Source organism: Corvus cornix, chromosome 6 (assembly GCF_000738735.6).
Source record: "Corvus cornix cornix isolate S_Up_H32 chromosome 6, ASM73873v5, whole genome shotgun sequence".
NCBI lineage: Eukaryota > Metazoa > Chordata > Aves > Passeriformes > Corvidae > Corvus > Corvus cornix.
Window position 1 is genome coordinate 19,761,123 of NC_046336.1, and position 12,110 is coordinate 19,773,232.

General features: G+C 45.2%; 1 protein-coding gene across 1 annotated transcript; it reads right to left on the minus strand.

The window, feature by feature from the left end:
- Window positions 1–520: 520 nt before the first annotated feature.
- NOLC1 (nucleolar and coiled-body phosphoprotein 1) lies at window positions 521–11,616 on the minus strand. Its single transcript, XM_039554162.1, has 14 exons — window positions 11,472–11,616; window positions 11,319–11,374; window positions 11,120–11,241; window positions 9,910–10,025; window positions 8,983–9,124; window positions 8,362–8,465; window positions 7,557–7,707; window positions 6,908–7,048; window positions 6,426–6,515; window positions 4,984–5,130; window positions 4,215–4,760; window positions 3,375–3,487; window positions 2,904–2,984; window positions 521–2,655 (listed from the first exon to the last, which is right to left on the minus strand). The coding sequence occupies exons 1-14, from the start codon at window positions 11,580–11,582 to the stop codon at window positions 2,497–2,499; spliced, it is 2,079 nt and encodes a 692-aa protein (XP_039410096.1). The 5' UTR covers window positions 11,583–11,616; the 3' UTR covers window positions 521–2,496.
- Between the last annotated feature and the right edge of the window lie 494 nt (window positions 11,617–12,110).

A 12,110-nucleotide genomic window follows, 5' to 3' on the forward strand; every position in this document is an offset into this window, starting at 1 on the left:
CTTTCCACAGAACCATAGTGCAAGGGGTAAAATTGAGCATTACAGCACTCAAGATCTCCACAAGGCCCTACCTATCAGCAAGCTGTTTTTCCTTGCACACATAGAGGAAGAAATCTAAGAGGATACAGAATTCAGTTATTTTAAGTAGGTCTATACAGGGTTTTTCAGTTATGCCTATTCTTTCTTCTTCCAATATGTTGGTGCTTATATGGCCAGCTGCCATACAGCTGATTTGGCAGCAATATTTGAGAAGACCTAAGACAACCTTCTGAAGGGAAGGCACTTGAGCAGCCTGTTTGCTTTGATAAAAGCTTCTAGCATCTTACCCAAATTTCTTGTAATCACTCACCAGGCAGCTGCACAGGCCACCTTTCACTTCTGAAGGTCTGTTACATGCCCACAATCACATAATAAGATGACAAGAAGGGGTTGTAGACAGATGTAGAGACAGTGCTGTTACGCTCAAGCACTGGTACCCTTTTCCCACCCACTATTCCATATCTTTAACTACCAAATCCACTCAGACTACAAAGGCAGCAATCTTTATTTTCTGACACATTAAATTCTCACACTTTATGGACTTTTTAAAAAACCTCAAAGCATAAAAGTATTTTAAAGAGTTTCAAATGTAAGATCCTGATGAACAGAAAAAAGAGGGCAAATGACAAGAAAGATGATGTTCAAATCCCCATGCAGAAAATACTCTTCCCACCTTCCTGTGGCCTCTAACCTTTACTTTCTTGTAATAATCATGGTCTTCTGGGCTCTTCTGCACTGTAGCCTTGAATCCAGGCCACAGTGATTGTGCAAGCCAGAAGGGAAGTCCTGAAAAATGCTCACTGGAAAAAGTTGCCACTCATGTACACGGGAGTGGCTCATCAAGTCTCATCCAACCCTCAATTAAGTGACACTAATTTGCTTTGCACACAAACATAGCTTCCTGTAACAAGGCTCTTCTCACTGGAACCCTTTGGGGAGGGAATGGAAACATGGAAATCAGGCCCTGCACTACCTCAGTGGCTGTTTACCACATGGGGTAAGCGTATCTCACAGCCCACTGCTCCATTTCCCAAACATGCACTACCACTATTCAATTCATACTGGCTGTAGGCTCAACCCACTGCTCCTCAAACTAGTTAACCCACCTAAGAGAGGGCAAAGTATTTGGGGGAATATTTTCTACCAGATGCAAAGCAGCACCTAAGTAAGGAGGCAGTCACACAACTGAGTGAATGCAAGCCCACTCCTCAGCAGCAGTAGGCCATTATACTGTCAGTTCCTCATGAAATGTCAGTCTAGGCTGCAAGCTTCTCAACTTGTTTGTGGCTCCCCATACTGAACATATACTTGTAGTTAGTACTTCAAACCTTACAGCACCAGGGTTTATTTGCCTTAGTGCTAACGGGAAAGTGGCATTTATTTCTCAAGAGGGATTTAACAGATGGAAAACAGCTCCAAGACCAAGAGATCCAAGTCAGAATTTAAGGCATTTATGATACATTCATCTAGACTCTAACAAGCTGCAGCTCACATTGCTGGCAGTAAGCATAAGCTGGCACATTTTACGTTCAGACAGAACAAGGAGTAATGCCACACTGCAGCCAGAGCCTCTGAAACAAAAACACTGCTTATTCACCTCTGCCTTTTGCTAAGAGGCCTCTATCTCCTCGGTCTCCTTTTTTCTTCCCACCAAGTGAAACTTCACAACCCCCATGCAGGCAAGTTGCTGTACAACTCCACTCCCCAGCTACACTAATGGAAGTGTTTATCAAGAGTGCCACAGCAATACTATAGACCTTGGCCTTTCTGACAATAGCCCCCACCTTGCAACTGCAATCAATACTGTTACTCAACTACTAAGACATATTTAGAGACTGCTTCTCCAAGTAGTCTGGTTAGTGGCCTCCACAGGAGTGCAAGAAAGAAGTAGGTATTTATTGCAAGGTGAAACCACGAAAGAAAACAGAAGAGGAACCCTGACACACTACAAGGATAAACTTGAAATGTCAGGTGGGGTTGGGGATTACAGCCAGAGTGCTCAAATCAGTTGTTATTCTCATAGTAACTAGTGAGAGGCAAGTTAATAATACTTGCCTTTTCACAGGTATTAGAGTTAAACTGGCTGACAAAGAAATGGGAAGTTAAAATACAGGACAATGATTTCTCTTTCTTCTACTAGATGGGCAGGAAACCAGAAGTAAAAATCACTGCCAGCCTTTTAAAATAAGACTGTAGAAAATGTAAGTCTTGGAGGTCACCCTAGTGGTGCCATTAACACCAGCTTAAGGATGGTTTCAAATTACGAGACTAAAACAAAATTAGAAATAAAAGGGGGAAACATCCAACCATTCTCCCACATCCCTACACTGGAGCTGCCTGCCCCACAAGGGGCTAGGGGAGGTAGCATTCCAGGCAGGCTTGACATCCACAATGTCCATATGCCCATCCAAGATGTTCTGGTGAGCAGATGGTTTATGAATTCCAAAGGAAACATTCTCAGTCACTTTCAAACTTGACGGAATTGACTTGGGTCGATATAGTGCCCCCACGGTAGCTGCCTCGTTTTTTCTTTGTTTTCTCATGGCGGAAAGATTTGCCTTTAGTGTATTTCAGGATATTGTTAGCTTTCTCACCCCAGTCACCAGCTGCTCCTTTCTGTGAGGGATGGAGGGGGAGAAAAAGAAATTCAAGTCAGTACCCAAGAGAGTGAAGGCAATGCTTTGCACTTGACTGCACCCAGCAAACCCCAGTACATTCACACTGGAGCTGATACCGCTCTCCCATGCGCCTCCTGGTGGAAAAAGTTCTCACCAAAACCACTCCCCAGAAGCACACCGAGGCAGCTCTGCAGACATGTACTTGCAGAGACCAAACGTTACCACTCTGGCACTACCTAGCCCTACCTTTGCTTCAAACGAGTTATCCGCCACACGGGCATCCACCTCAATCTCTTCTTCCCTTACGCGGCGGAATGGAGAGGACGGCTGTCGAGAAAGAAAACAAGACACAGTAGGCACATACAAACACACAATATTTCTTTAGCAACAACCTCCTTCCTTGCCCTGCAAATATGGAGCCCTCTTCACATCACCTCAATCTTTAAGTGTTTTTCAGATTCATGATTCTTTCCCTGCTTCAGATCAGGCAGCTCAGGACTGCTCCCGTGCAAGTATATCCAAACAGCTTTGGCCAGAATAATATTATGTTCTTATGTGCACTCCCTAAGGTTCTCCGGACAAAGTTTTAAGTGCTTGAGGAGTAAAAATACAAACAATCCTGTGGGCCCAACCACCAAAAAAAACCCCAAACCAGCCTACTTGTTCAGAAGGCAGGGATGCCTCTTCAGCCAGTTGCTATAGTCCACCCTCACTCACCCGTTTCACCTTGGGAACTGTGTGTGGTGTTTTGGCTTTGATCTTTGCTTTTTTACTGTGTGGTGTCTCTGGCTCTGGAACATCCTCCCTCTTCTGTTTCTTCCCAATTGTGCCTGTCAGATGCACAGCAGTAAAACTTTAAAGGCATTGTTGGGAAAAGTAATGGCTTCTGTTCCCCAGAAAGCAAACCCAATGTTGACACAGGTGTGAGAACTGGTGTCTGCATTACTTCACCCAGAAAACAGACTGCTGTACCAGACACCCACAGAAATTCTGAGTCAGCAAGGATCTTCCCATCCTATTCTAATGGATAAAATTTTATGGAATAGGGTAGCTCTATATTAATGATTTTTTGATTTTTGAGAGAGTTCTGGTCAAAATTTGCCGGATTTTGGATCCATGCCACATGCACTTGCACACATCACTAGTGCATCACTAGTTGTTTTCCTCCTGGAGGGTTAAAGATCGAGGTTGTGCACTGGGGCATCAACTGTGGTGTCCCACTCCACACAGACAAGGTCCTCCAGCAGTCTGCTTTGCTGTCACTGTATCTTGTGCATGCACAGATGGCAACTGGCAACAACTACACAGAAAACTACTTCACATTACCACAAATTTCACTGCCAGCAGCTATGCAATACAGACAAAAAGGATCCCACCAAATTCAAAACTAGCCCTTCTGTCTTATTACTGCAGCAGATGGCATAATCTAGTAACACACAGAGATTAGACTAAGTACTGTTTCAGGAAGTCTTCCACTCATGCTTAGCTCAGTAACACTGCCTGACACACCCACTTCCCAATCTGACACACACAGACTCCCCAGACCATCAGTAATACCTCCATTGACTTTTCCAGTCTCTTCTTCAGAGCTGCTTTCACTGCTACTACTGCTGCCACCAGCTGGCTTAGACTTCATGTTGTTAGCAGCTGCTGCAGATGCTTTTGCTTTGGCCTTAGAACCATTCTGCACCCCTTTCACTGCCTTTTTAGGCTTCCCACCCTCTTCACTGGAACTATCTGATGAGCTGCTGCTACTACTAGAAGCAGCTGCCTTCTTCCCCACAGTTGCTTTTGCTGCTCCTGTAGATTTGGTGGCTGGTTTCCCTGCTGGCTTTTCTTCTTCACTGCTTGAGCTATCAGAGTCAGATGTGTCTGCTTTGGGAGCTGGGGTAGAAGGTTTGGACAGTGGCTTAGCCACTTTGCCAGCTGGTTTAGCTGGAGGGCCTTTCTTCTTCTTCTCATCCTCAGAACTGCTGGAGCTGCTATCTGAATCAGAGCTACTTTGTGCTTTCTTTGTGGCAGCTGGTGACTTTTTTGCCGCAGGGGTTGCCGCTTTAGTTGAGGGCTTCACAGGAGCTGCCTTCTTGTCAGAACTATCAGAATCTAGAATGGAAAGAAAAAGCATTCAAGACTAAGTCCCATTCCTTCAATACAAGGCTAACATACAGATTTAGTGTTGATACACAGTGCACTTCATTATCTGCTTGAAACAACACTGCAATGGGTATTCCTGTTCAACTGCAACCTCAGACCCTGCCTAGAAACACAGAGGTCTGAACAAGAACAACATGCACGTAGAAATTCTCCTTCTCTCCCACCCCAATACCTGAGCTGTCTGAGGAAGAACTGGAGTCTTTCTTTGCTTGTCCAGGCTTGACAACCACTTTTGCTGGTTTGGAAGTATTCTTTATCACAGGTTGTTTAGCTGGGAGCTTATTCCCTACCTTCTTTTTATCATCTTCAGAGCTAGAATCTAAAAAAAAAAATTCTTCAAGTTAATAGGCTTCATGTGCAAGTTACTTTAGTGGTAACATATATGTAACTTATGGGTAAGTGAAAAGCAAAATGGCTTGTGGCTCAAGGCTGAGCCATTAGGTAACTGGCAAGCATTCGATGAACACTTGAATGGTCGGGGACAGCATTTATCTTTCCATGCATCTTCTTTGTTGGGAGAAAGTGGAAACCAACAGTTTAAGTTCTTCACTAATGCATGCATGAGGAAGTAGATACTTGGAGAATAATGTAGGAGAAGAAGTACTGAATAAAGAACTGGAGAAAGTACCAGTATCATGAAACTTGGGAAGAAGAAACATTGAAAAAGAATCTATGTGGTAAGGATCAAAAAAACCATACCAAAAATTAAGAGATAAAGTTGACAAAGCATACAAAGTGAGGCGGCAGCAGCACAGTATCTCATTTTAGCTACTTTCTGCATCAGATGAGAAAGCAGCAGTTTGAAAACGGAGACTCTTGAGTACAAATACACCTTTGTATTGTGTTACATCAATTTGGAATACTGAACCTGATCTATTCCAGTATTTCTGAGCACTTTAGTAACGTCAGTCAAAAACTTGACAATTCTGAGAGAAACTACACAACAAAACCAGAAAACACAGAACTGCTGACACTCACTGGAGTATCACACAACCTAGTGCTAGGGCTAGCTGTCTGCAGACTGGCAGCTGCCACCCAGTCCCTGCCATGGCACCAGAGATGCTGAGGTATGCCACAGGAGCATCTTGAACTCAGAGGGAAATGTAGCACATAGGGAACTTACATGGGAAATACCAGGCCTCAAACCTGGTTGACAGGAGAGACAAAGCACACCGCCCCCATTTCTAGGGTCACATTAGGAGAAGGCAGGCATCTTCTAAGTCTATTTTCAACTTCATATGATGATTACATTTTTATTTCAGAAACTTCTCCAAACACAATGGAATAACAAACCCCAAAAATCTCAAGACATGGATGCTGAAGAAGAGTTTAACCATTAAACTCCTGGGAGAAACTTGATACACAATTCCCCCCCCCCTTCCCCTTTCCATCCAGCAATATGGGGACCTTTCTGCACTTGCCAATGGTCTTGTCTCATGGTCACACTCCATCCTGCATAGCAGGCTGCTGGTTTTCAATTTCACATCTTGCTAGTCAGGGAGACTCTGAAGCTTTTAAGCTCATACGCTAAGGCTCTTAGATGCACCACTACAGAGCAACTTGGCCAGTAAAAACATTAACACAAAAGAATCAGAACTTGATTTCTTGAATTACCTGAGTCACTGTCAGAACTGGATTCAGCCTTCTTGCTAGTCACAGCTTTCTTCTGGGGGACAGGGATTGTTTTAGCTACTACTGCTTTGCCTGCAAAAGCAAGTTTAAAACTAATAGGCCACATCAACACCAAACCTTTGTCCCAAGATCCAAACCTTTCCAGATGTGAAAAAGCTCCATTCTCAGTACACCACTCAGCCAGCCCACTGAAAGCCACACAAGAACTTTGCTTATTCCCACTAAACTAGATTCTGATGACTTTTCAAACCAGCATGTGCAAATCCAACCTGACCACAGTTCAGATCCTCAAGTTGTACACAGTGTTGTTTGGGATGCCCTTCAAATTAATCAGAAGCTTCCAGAAGAGCAAACAGCAACACAGAACAAAGACTAATGGCTTTTTCAAGGAAGCCAAGACCTTGCAAAAACCTTGTTGGCACAATGTAGTACTTCCCTTGCAGCCTCTCCTCCTCACAACATACCTGCTTCTGCCTTTGAGGGCACCTGCTCTGCCTCATCACTACTGTCTGAAGAATCACTGCTCTCAGCCTTTTTTGCAGGAGCCTTAGCAAGGCCCTTCTTTGTCTGTGTTCCTTGAGGAGGTGGTACAGCACTGTACGGACCTATGTGAAGAGAAACACAGCATTCAGATTCCTGCATGATAATGTCAGCAGCACAAGATGTTTGCTGTAGTTAGAATAAAGCACTTCTGCTATTCACTTATTCGCCTTCTGTAGCTACCGTCCAATACTAGCTTATAATTTGAACCATTATACCCACCCCACTGCTACCCCCGTTTCTACTCTGTGTTTAACTCTCCTCTTCGCGTTCAGTTGACTCAACCATCTCTGCAGAACTTTTCTCTGCACTTTTAGAAGAACAGGAGCTTTCTCAGAAAAAAAACATGTATGTCAATTTTTCATTGTTTTCATTTACTGCCTTCTAAAATCCTCTGGTTAGAGAGTCAGACTGACCTTGGCTGATTGACCCTCTACTCAGACCAGCTCTCTACTGGAATCCTAAAGACAATATACTATACTGAACAGAGGCCCATTTAGCCCATCAGCTGGACTGCAACTGAATGGCCCTGGATACTTCACAAAAAACCCCAAATTAGTATTTTTTATTTACCAGACTTTGGCTTTTGTTTTGCAGGTGGCTTTTCATCATCTGAGCTGTCAGATGAGTCCTCACTACTGGAACTTTTCTTGGCACGTTTGGTTTTCCCTGGACATGCTTGAGCAGCTGCAGCTTTTGGCAGAGGTGATTTCTTCGGAACAGCCTTATCAAAAGAAATACACATTAAAAAAGGAAATTGCAGAAATCTTGTGGGGACAACTGGATGTGGACCTTGTTTAGCTCCATACCTCACTGAAGAGCAAATTCTGAAGACAAAGGGAAAAAGATTAACAGAGATTCTCAAATGCAAATTTTAAGAAACACATGAGCGTCATTGTCTTTCTAGCTCCTCTGCTATTGTTTTCTGCCCCATGAGCCCCTAATGATGAGCTCCTCTGGACAAAGGGGCAGAGGACTGACTGAAATTTAGCAACTGCCATGTGATTAAAACCAACTATGATTATTTTTGTGTTGCAGGAAACGTTTTTAAACACTCACTAGTGGAAAACTCAAAGTTACAGATAGCTACACATGAAAGAGTCAGGCCAAAGCAACTTTATATAATGGAGACACAATATGGTTATGACACAAGATATTTTCCTGTAAAGGAAGGAGCAGAGAAAGTAGTAAGGAGGTATTAGGGAAGAAAGCAGTACACGGAGAGATGCTGGAACACATAATCCCACTGTATGGAGGAGAAGGAGATATAGGAGTTATGTTGAGCACAGCATCTGTGTAGTCTGTGCCTGCAAGATGGTAACACCCAGTCTTACTATACTTCTACACTGTTCATGAACCTTTTCATGATCTAATTTACCTTTTTTGGTGCAGCCTTTTCCTCATCCGAATCTTCACTGCTGCTGCTACTGCTTTCTGCTTTTCCATTGACAGCTTTGACAGCAGCCTGGGCAGATTTACTTCCTTTTGAGAGAATTAAAAAGGGACATTGCAAAACATGCTAAGGTAGACGACAGATAATTACATTGAGCAGTGAGTATCTTAGAGAGAAAAGAACCATGAAGCCTATAGGGCAAATTAAGGTAGTACAGCAAAACTGTGGGTTTATCCTACTGCAACCTTAGAGAAAGTTTCTGAAAACTGTCTCTTGTAGCTCAGGGGAAGTTCCAAAACCAAAGGCTATGTAAAGATCTTCCCTGCTTTTTGAGGGGAAGACAATGGTAAAAACAAAACTTAAACAGTTAAGATTGCTGACTACAGCTACCTATTCAAACAACACAGTGTTCAGAATCAGATGTTTTATTTGCACTCACTTCTACACCTCTATGTCAGAAGAGACTGGACTGGAGTGCAAATGGCAGTGAAAGCAGATTTTCAGACTATGTTAATACACATGTCTTTGCAGGTAGGTACAGTCCCTGGCACCCCTCCCCTGCTTTTTTGATTTTGCACTTTGCTCATGATATGCAGTAAGCGGTACCTGACTTAGGTGTTGCTGGTTTTGGTGGTTGCTTCTTTGGTGCTCCTTCATCTGAGCTGCTTGAGTCAGAGCTGGAACTCTCTGCTTTCTTCTGAGGCTGGATTTTGGTTCCAGCTGGCTTCACCACAGGTTTTGCACCTTTCTAAACAACAGGAGGAAAAATTGATTAACTCTCATAGTTGTGAAAAGGTAACAAGGCTAGTAAGACGGACACGTACACAGAGTATAGAAACAGCTGTCTTTCACAGAGGTTACCATTTTGATTTGAAAACACTACTCTGCTTAGTGGTCAGAGTCTGAAAATCCTAGGATAAGAGTTTTGCTCTAGAAAACCTCCCAGAAATGCATTGGAACCCTCCTTTACACATCGGTCTTCAGTTCTGCCTCCTCAAAATGGGGCAGCTCTGAGGCCGGCACTGTTCTCTTCCTTCTACAATCACACTACCTTGAAGACTGAAAATACTGACTGGGCAACTCTAGCTGGTCTCCTCTAGTGTACAATGTTATCACTCTTCCTCCCCTGTCATCATTCTTCCTCCCCTGCACTTCAAGACCATGACTACAGCAAGAAAAAGGAAAGAGAAGATTCTCTTTTTAAATAAACACACATATATATAAAGATCCAACTTACAGTAGCAACTGTAACTAAATCTTTCTTTGCAAAGGAAGTAAGCCCTGGCAGTCTTAGAATAAAAGCAAGGAACAGATTTGGATATGAAACAAAGTAGGTGCTGGACAGATTTATTTTTACGGGGACCAGTCCAAATGGCACTACAGAAATGTCTTTTTGCATTGTATCTGCAGCAGCCAGGGCACTTCATAGTTCAGGACAAGTGAGCCCAATTTCACACACAATTCTGTTGGTCAAATTTGCTATTATTTGTCACTGTCAAACATGCATTAAAGAGGCTGGAAAGAAAAGCCAACCTTTGCTGGCTTCTTCTCCTCCTCTGAGTCTGAATCATCACTGGAGTCCTCACTGCTGCTCTCTGCCATCTTGGCTGCAGGAACTGCTTTTGCTTTGGGCACAGCTGGTGCTTTAGCTGCAAATAAGGGACAGCATACATTAATGACAAGTTAATTCTCAATTTTCATGTACCTATATCCTGCACTAGTGGGTATCAGGGCAAAATTATATATTAAGGTCATTAAACCACGACTGAAGTTCAAAACACTGACTTTGTTTCTTGAGCACTGTGTGGCAGACTGCTCCAAAATGGGTAAGCAGAAAGATAAAACCAATTCTAGACTTTATCTTTGTCACTCACAAATTTAAGAGCAGATGTTTATCACCAAAAGGGACAGCCCACAAAGAAAGAACACCCCCCCAAACTGAGACAGTATTAGCTGCCTCTGCACACCTTCCAGCTTAAAGAAACCTGCTGAACAAGTACAGACCAGTGCTTGCAAAGAGAACCCCTGCAATACCATGTTAAGGTTCCAAGCACCTACATGTGTTTTAGCCAAATCCACTTCCAAGTTACTGATTGCTTTTTAATAATGTGGAGCAAAAGAATTAATTTTGTCTCATGTTATATTTACAACTGTCCTTATCAAATAAAAATCAGATTTAAGTTCAAATTCAGCTTTAGGATGGCTCAAGTTGAAGACATATTTTCTTTCTGTGTCTCTCCCTCTCCCCATTTATTCCTTCCCTCCCACAAATCTACTGCTAGACACACACACAGTCTTGTGTACAGTGATTAAGGAAAGATATAAGAACAATTTCAGATAAAAGGGAAAAATACAGCTCACCACATAGCAAAGTGCAGTGGAGGGATGTATTTTATGAGAGCACAGTACAGGAGCTTGAGAGAAAAAAGTGTGGCAACCTCACACAAGCAGCAGGTGAGTACGGATGCCTGGCGTTTCTCTGGAATGGCTAAAACCTTGTATGGGACACAAACTCTGCTGTGCCTGAATTATAACAAGATAAAGAGATTACCCTTAGCTAGAATGAACATAACTTACAAGTCATGGGCGAAAGACCTGCAAAAACCCAGATCAATCAATACAAACCTAGTCCCTGAGCTGCTGCAAGACCTCAAAAGAGCTGCTGAAGTTGAGCTCTAAATGCACGTGAGAAGCCAATGCCAAACACAACCCCGGTCTGCACCAGGGCCGCTCACAAACCAACCTGGCTTCTTAGCGGGGGGTTTCTCATCCTCCTCGCTGGAGCTGTCACTGCTGCTGGCGGACGGCTTCCTCTTCGCCTGGCCGCCGTTCGGGACCAGCTTTCTCTTCTGGGCCGCGGGAGACCTGCGGGCAGAGAGGCTGAGCGGGGCCCTGCGCGGCGCGGAACGGGCGGAGGGGCACCCGCGGCGGAGGGGACTTACCGCAGCCAGTAGGTGAAGATGTCCAGGAGGGAGGCCGAGTTGGGGTCCTGCTCCTTCTAAAGCGAAAGAGGCCGCGTCAGCCAGGGTCAGTCAGTCAATCGGTCAATCAGCCCCGTCCCGTCCCCGCCCCGTCCCGTCCCGCTCCCCGCTCACCGCCGCCGCCTCCCTGGCGAAGGCGCGCGCGGCGCCCTGGCAGCCGCTCTCGCGCAGGAACGCGAGCACGAGGGGGAACAGGTCGCTGGGCACCGCGCGCCGCTCCGCCATGATGCCCACGCCGACACGTGCCGCGCGCGCGCACGCGCCAACGGCTGCGTGCCTGCGTACATGCGTGCGTGCGTACGTACGTGCGTGCGTGCGTGCGCGCGCGCGCGCCGCTGCCGCCCCCGTACCGCTGCCGCAGTGCTCGTGCCACGCCGCCTCGGGGCTCGGTGGTGGCGCGGGCGGGCTTCGGGACAGGGACACTCCCGTAGTGAGGGGATGGGGAAGGGCCCCCTCAGTGTCAGCGCCTGCATCAAGGCAACACGCAGTGCCGAACGGCTGCCTATGGTGCGAAGGCAGAAGGGGGGCTGGGAACCCGAGAGTGCCCACACGACTCTGGAAGAGGGAAGCCTTAGACTTAAATCCACTTAAGCCCCGCCAGTTTACTCCTACTTATAATCCGTTTTAAATCACTGAAAGGAGAATGCTGGGGAGCAGGAGTAAGGAGCTAGGGGAGTGCTGGGCAGCAGCAGTAAGGCTGCTCCAGGGAGGAGAACCAGCTGGGGGCTGTGGGCAGTCTCAGTGCTGCCGGAG

Coding starts and splice junctions, on each gene's coding strand:
- NOLC1 (XM_039554162.1), bottom strand. CDS start 11,582: ATGGCGGAGCGGCGCGCGGTGCCCAGCGACCTGTTCCCCCTCGTGCTC. Junction 7,708..8,361: donor AAAAGGCTGCACCAAAAAAG/GTAAATTAGATC, acceptor TCTTTTGATAAG/GCTGTTCCGAAGAAATCACC. Junction 3,488..4,214: donor GACTGGAAAAGTCAATGGAG/GTATTACTGATG, acceptor TGCATCTGACAG/GCACAATTGGGAAGAAACAG.